This window comes from Alligator sinensis, unplaced genomic scaffold (genome assembly GCF_000455745.1).
Source record: "Alligator sinensis unplaced genomic scaffold, ASM45574v1 scaffold1001_1, whole genome shotgun sequence".
Classification (NCBI taxonomy): domain Eukaryota; kingdom Metazoa; phylum Chordata; order Crocodylia; family Alligatoridae; genus Alligator; species Alligator sinensis.
The window spans coordinates 879962-887377 of record NW_005842564.1 but is presented as its reverse complement, the minus strand read 5'-3'; the positions used below and the strand labels follow the sequence as shown (position 1 = coordinate 887377).

Here is a 7416-nt window from a genome sequence, read left to right as displayed (position 1 = left end):
GTGCTCTTGAATAGCATATTGGATTGGGAGGAATAAAATTTGATAATTTTTAAATTATTTTTTGCTTTTTCTGCGTCCCAAAGGCAGAAGTATAAAAGTAACAGCCCAATTATCAGTAGTTAGAGTTAAGAATCTATTTACATTTGCAGGAGGTCTTGAAAAAATGTCTATTACAGTGTACTGTGTTATTAACCCATTGACTACACATATACAAAGGGACATTATACACACTGAGTACTTCATTTTACAGTCAAAATTGTGATCAAGACTGGATAAAAGCAAAGAAACATGATGGACACTCCAGGGTTTTTTTCTTTTTATCTACACATCCATATCATTACTGTATCATTGTTATGCTCTTTTAATATGATCTTATTGGCAGGTGCATTATCCCCTTATAAAAACAACTCAAGTTTTCAAATAATCTCAGGACAATTACTCCAAACAATGCAATGTTTTATAATGAAAATTTATAATCAGGTTTATAACAAAGTAATTCATTGTATAAACAAATGAATCAGTCAAATGCTAAATAAATATCTATAATGCTAAATATCAACATCTTGTTTATATCATATAGGGCCTGATCCTGCAAGCCCTATGCATACAAGCCAACTTCCCACTGAAATCAATGGCTTTAGTTTTTATTTGTCTAGTTGTCTTTTAGTTTGAGCTGAGCAAATACATCATAGCCAATAAGTTCTCCAGTGAAATTAGAATTGGAAAACCAAAAGCAGATCATGTGTTTGTTACCTCATGTGATTGTTATTAATTTGTTTTCATATTTATCAGACCTTTACCAGTTTACTTCCCCACTCTCCGAAACTGATGCCTCCTCACAACTCAGATCCACAGCCAAGTGTGATCTGTGCAGGGTTTTTTTGCAATTTCCTGGTATGTCTGTAAACCTACTGGAATTTGTGCACTAGTAAGAGTCAATCACTTGGATTTTCATGGAAAGCAAACAGAAAAAGGTTTGGACATAGCCAAAACAAATCTGTGTAGCCATATGAATAAATAGCTCAGGACTTTTTATTTGCATTATTTGCTCAGCTCTTCTTGTGATATAGTTTGAAATCAAGTTATTACATACAATCAAAATTTATTCACGCTTGGTTAAATTCTGATGGTTTCTTGCGTGTGTCTGATTTTACCACAGATTCACAGTAAAACATCTTAAATGTGTGCCTAAAAGAATGATAAAACAGAAAACCTTTGCAAGAAAGCATCTCTACAATTGAAAGGATGAGCAATGTTCAAAGTGATTATACATTCTTCCTATACAAAAAAACTTCTCTCTAAATATAAAAAATTACTTTATTTTACTTAGGTTGGCTTCATTTTTAAATATCCTACTCCACAAATCCATAATATGATCATTTCAGGCTGTCCAGAGAGATAAATCTTAACACAGTCCTATAACCTCCACTAATATAAATATATTGGCAAGGAACTTTGACCAGCAAGAGTAAATTGTCAACCTTAAATAATTACTTTTTACATTTTTTTTAATTTTAACAATGGTTGGTCTCAGAGTACCAATATTAATGCACAATGCAGAAAAGCAATTTTAACTATCCTTTTAATCACCCTTTGCATTAAGTGCAGTTTCATGAAAGGAATGTAAAAGAATTTTTTTTTTATATATTAGATACTCATTTAAAAAGAGACAAAGCAACTTATTCTATGTGTTTGAAAAAAAGAGTACTGCATGTCTGTACTTTATTATAAATAACCATGTTCTGTCAATAGTTTCTTCTTGCCAGCAAACGAAGGACATTGGTTCACAAAACTTCTAAAATATCACAAATATTTGATTAAATCATGTTTCCTTGAGAAAATAAAGTTCATTTGCATTTAGAGCAGACAATAATGAGGAGTTCATTATTATTATAAGATGCTTAAGGAGTTGGTAGCCAGTACCAGTTGCATTTGGAAAGAAACGCCTCAGTTTTTCCTTTTTTTAAAAAATAAAGGTACAATCATAGTTATTCATTTACTTAAAAAATTCTAAAGACGAAGAAAAGTAGTGTTTATATATATAAGTCCTCATATAAATTATAAAACTCAAGTTTATGTTACAGAGTCCCTTCCACAGAGGAAGCATAAAGCACTTTTGTGTTATCTTCACCAGTAAATAGTTTTTATCACATTAAGTTTGACAAACGCAACAAAGATGATATTGCATCCTAAAGCCCAAAGAGAACAATTTTTTGATGCAGACTCTTATAACGGATGTGCTCTGTGGGATCATTTGATTGCTGTGAGTTAACTCAATTTCAAACAAAGGGAGTACGAAAGTAAAACAACTAAGCAGTTCAGTAGGAACTGGAAATATCAGTGAACAGCAGACTCGTCTTCTTTGAGGTCAACAAACAATCTTTGGAAGACAACAAAGAGGAGTTTAAAAATATGACAACAAAATAAAAATAACAATAATGAGGTAAACTCCCCTAAAAAGGCAAGATGAACTGGAATGTCAGGAGAGAGTTTGATTATACCTGACACCTAAGTGTTTTTCTAGCCAGATTTCAGCGAGTTGCATGGTAGATGCAAATGTACTTGCTTTGGACCCTAAGCACATTTTATATTGTTTAGGATCTAAATTGGGGTCACACTGAACTGGATGAAAAACATGCACAACTCCTACTTCTTGACTTCTAAAGGCCTTCAACCCGGATATTATTACTTTATTAAAGAGGTCTACGTCCTCAAGTCCCCAGCCTTGAATTGATGTATCAAATCCACCAACAGTCAGTAGGTCACTTTTGTAAATACAGGTGATTCCAAATCCATAGTCTCTCCAAAATCCAGTTTTCTTTGTAAAAACAAAGTTACTATCAGCTGGAGTGTTTCCTCCATATGTTACTTTTGGATCATATTGACTGAAGATGATAGGGTAATAAACCTGTTGTCCCTGAATAGTATTATCTCTACATCGCTGGAGAAATTCTGGGGTGAATATCAGGTCAACATCACAGAATAGTAGCAAAGTGTCATTGTCAAATTGAGAGGAGGCTGTTTCAAGACCTAAACCTCTGGAAAACTCTCCTGTCATGGGAATCAAGGTTATATCGGCTGTCGGATACTTATTATTATATTCTTTAATTAACTCCATATGTTTGCTGGAATCTTGGCCAGAGTCAGAACTGAACAGAATTATTGCCAGCTTTACATTCTGCCTGGGAATAAGACAAACGTTTTCAAAATTCTCCATAAATCTTAAGAAAATGTCATATCTTCCAGTGAGGGGGACAAGAATATGTATTTTCTTGTCATAATGTCCCCACATTTCTTTGGTGCCTTGAAATGATGAGAAAATCTTTAAAGAATTTGAAAGAAAGGACAAAGACTGAGTGTCACTGTTGATATTTTCTACAAGGGTTCTTACATCCAACTCCTCTGCTTCTCTGAAGAAAGGCTTGCTAAACAGTTGCTGAAGATAGGCATGACGTCTCACTGGAACTGTAAGTTTTCTTCCTTTGTGCCTTTTGTACAAAAGCAGTAAATCCAGGATGTACTCCACTCCATGCAAAGGATCAACTCTACGGTAGCCATATTGTATTTCCTTGAAGTCAATGAGTCTTCCTCTAGATTTAGAGTTCTCATTTATCATTTCCATTACCTGCATCACTGTGTCATCCAATGCTGCTCGCAGAACGCTGCTGATACTTTGTCGGGGTGGTTGGTTCTCAGCCATTGAGTAAAGGAGCTTCCCTGTCAGGAATTCCCATTCAATGACTTCATTCCTGTCACGTGGCTGGAAACGACTGAAAGAGGGCATCATTCCAAGCTGCTGATCTTCTTTATTTATTTCACCGTTACTGAGCTTGCTCATTAGAGCACTTTCCCTATGGAGCTGAATGGTGCGATAGCGCAATTCTGAAATTTTGCGGCTCAATATGTAATTGTGCAGCCTATATTGGTAGGCTGGCCTTTTATTAGGATGAAGTGTTATGGCTGTATGAATTTTAGTGTTGTGAAGATCTTGGATGTAACCCTTCCGGTTGTGTTCATAATTTTCATGGAATAACTGCTGCATCTAAGAAGAAGGGAAAAAAACCCGTATCATTAAATGGCTTTTTATATACATTTGAAAAAAAACATACATTTAGTATCCATTAAATCCTTGTAGGTACTTTGATAAGGTATTCAACAAGTATTATTCACATAATTTGTATGAAGTCCAGTAGCACCCATATTAAGCAAATAAGATTTCCTAAATTAAGTGAATGACAATTTATAGAACTTTGTTTCATATAACTGCAAAACCATAAAAGTAAGTTTTACAAGTACGTGATCATGACTCATCCCAGTAATTAGCAACAGGATGTCAGAACCCTCATTGATTTTCATAGAAGCAGGACGAGGCTTGTGGATGGAACGAGGATGTGATGCTGCTATGCGTGCAGCACATAAAAAGTATATTTGTACATATCTATACTGCATGGCTAAAGGGGATAAGGACATTTTTTTCAGGATTCCGGATATAATTCAGTAGGTACCAAGAGTAGCTCATGTTTCTTACTCCAATAAACAAATGAACAGATCTTCTTAATACTGATTAAGCAAATTAACCTTAATTTAACTAAACTGTTAAACTGTTTAACTTGGCAGTTTTGTCCTATGACCATACAGAATTAAGCAAATTAATTATAAGCATTTGGATAATGAGTACTGACAGTAGTAAATATATATACAGAATCATGCCCAATCAAGCATGAGTATCATTTACCTTCAGTAAATTTTATTATTTATTTTTGAGATAAGCCCCGATACTCTAATTGTCAGATTAGTAATTGTAACTTAACCTCACAGAGAGAGAGGTTCATTTTGTGCCTAAGCACAGGATCAGGAGTTTGAATATCTGATACATGCACCATACATATGCTATTGACCTTCACCTTTTTGTGCCTTCTTTGTGCCTGTACAAAGAGGATAGTTGAAGCCAACACAAAAAAAATTAAACAATATTTATAAATTTCTCTGTACTTTCTTAAATATGAAACAATATGAAAGATTAAAATATTAGTCCTTCATAAATGCATTTAAGACGCTTCATTCTTTGCTATAATAACAAGCATTAGCTAACTGCCCAAGGGTTGGATTCATATTTCTAGTACTGAGAGATAAGAAAAAGCAGGCTGTTTTTCTTCACATGCTAAATGAAAAACAGACTGGTCTGTAATTACATTATATAAAAAGGGAAAAGTGCTAATTAGACAGAAAACATTGCTCAGAGCATTGTTGGTGAACTGTAGCACTAATCAAATTGAGACTGGTATTGAAGTCTGTCTTCTCTACGCTGCATAAATCAACAAAGGTGACATTTGATATCAGAATAAGCAATATCACAACTTCAAAATGTTTAAACTCATTTTATGATAAAACTTTCTAGAGCAGAGATTCCCTTAAAATATTTTGCCACCCCAAAATATTATTAAAAAGAAAATAAATGATTCCTGAAGAATATTGTCAGGTTGCATTCTCATAAAGGAGCATCCCCTCAACCCCCACAAGGTTAAGAACCAAGGTGGAAAACATTTAAAAGGCCTGTTACAGAAGAATTTACAGCAGAAAATGCAAATCTTAAATCAACACTTGACAAAATATTATTCCATATAGAATGTCAAGATTGTTTTAAGTTTCTGTTCTCTTCCTGAAATGAATTGGCTTAAATAAAGAAAGATATTATTGTTGGTGTATCCTGTATTTCTGAGAACGTAAACATAATCTGAAAATAAGAGAAGCAGAGAAACAGTGACATAAACATGTGTCTTTGCCCATAAATCAATCCATAGTCAAACTATTTTTAATAACACATTTAAGCTGTGACAAACTGGTCTTTAACATAGATCAAACAATCCAGAGCAAGGCATCTAGTGAAAAAGTGATGGTAGCTAATAATACTCAAACAATTTGCCACTTAGAGAACATATTTTGTTTGAGGATCTCAAAGCAAGTTACAAAATATCCCTGGAGGAAGGTATTATATTCACTTTGAATTGAAATGTACAGGGAAAGAAAGTAAACGATTTGTTTGAGGTTACAGAAAACATTCTGGGTACCTTGACTCCTAAATCACCTTCCCTGAGTCAAGCACATCACTTCCTATGCCTCTTTTTAATGTCTCTGTTTAAAAAGTTACGTTAAACTACGAAAACTTTGAGGTACAAATTAGGCTTTATCTTTTGAAAAGACTAGCTGGATCACTGCACAGTTCCTTCTTTCTTCTTATAAGCTGAACTCCCTCATCCTTCCTTTTCATTTAGGATTGTGCAATTCATTTTCTCAATATGATATCAATTTCCTATACTCCTGCTGTTCATATAACCAAGAATTACAATTTAAGTTTTCTTTTGTGACCAAAAAACCATATTTCCCATAAAAAAAATCTTAAAATGAATGCTATATCATTATCTGGCAGAAAATGAATCTATTTTTCTAGGTTTATAGTTGTTTTTCCTGCAAACTCTCCCCCAAAACCTTGAATGACACAGAAATAAAAAATGAGGCAAAACAGAAAGATTTTTTTTTGTTAAGGGGAGCTACCATATTTGTATCTACTTCATAATTCTCCTACCTAGAATAAAATTTGGAGACAACTAAGACAACCCAGTCCAACTTTTTTAGTTTAAATTAGGTGTTTAAAACCAGATTTTGGAATCTAACTAGGTCTCCATTTTTTAAAATATTTTCACAGATTTCATAGACATTAGGGCTGGAAGGGACCTCGGAAGATCATCGAGTCCAGCCCCCTGCCCAAAGGGCAGGAAGTCAGCTGGGGTCATAGGATCCCAGCAAGATGAGCATCCAGTTTGCTCTTGAAGGTGTTCAATGTAGGCGCTTGAACCACCTCCGGTGGCAAGCTGTTCCAGACCTTGGGGGCTTGGACAGTAAAGAAATTCTTCCTTATGTCCAGCCTGAAACGGTCTTGTAGTAGTTTATGACCGTTTGACCTAGCCGTCATCCCTTGGGGAGCTCTGGTGAACAAACATTCCCCCAGATACTGGTGGTCACCCCTGATAAACTTATAGGTGGCCATCAGATCACCCCTGAGCCTGCGCTTTTCCAGGCTAAAGAGCCCCAGGGCTCTCAGCCTGTCATCGTAGGGTCTGCTTCCCTGACCTCTGATCATGCGCGTGGCTCTTCTCTGCACTCTCTCAAGCTTCTCCACATCCTTTTTGAATTGTGGAGCCCAAAACTGGAAGCAGTACTCCAGCTGTGGCCTCACTAAGGCCGAGTACAGGGGGAGAATGACGTCCCGGGATTTGCTTGAGAAGCATCTATGGATGAAAGCCAGCGTTTTGGTCGCTTTACTAGCCGCCGCATCGCATTGCAGGCTCATGTTCATCTTGTGGTCAATGATGACCCCCAAGTCTCTTTCTTCCATAGTGCTAGCCAACATAGCACTGC

General features: G+C 35.6%; 1 protein-coding gene across 1 annotated transcript in view; it reads right to left on the bottom strand.

The window, feature by feature from the left end:
* Positions 1-483: 483 nt before the first annotated feature.
* Positions 484-7416, bottom strand: part of CHSY3 (chondroitin sulfate synthase 3) — a 307356-nt gene continuing 300423 nt past the window's right edge. Inside the window, exon 5 of the mRNA XM_025214096.1 lies at positions 484-4042. Coding sequence (XP_025069881.1) covers positions 2480-4042 — 1563 coding nt within the window. The 3' untranslated portion in view covers positions 484-2479. The remainder of the gene's footprint in view (positions 4043-7416) is intronic.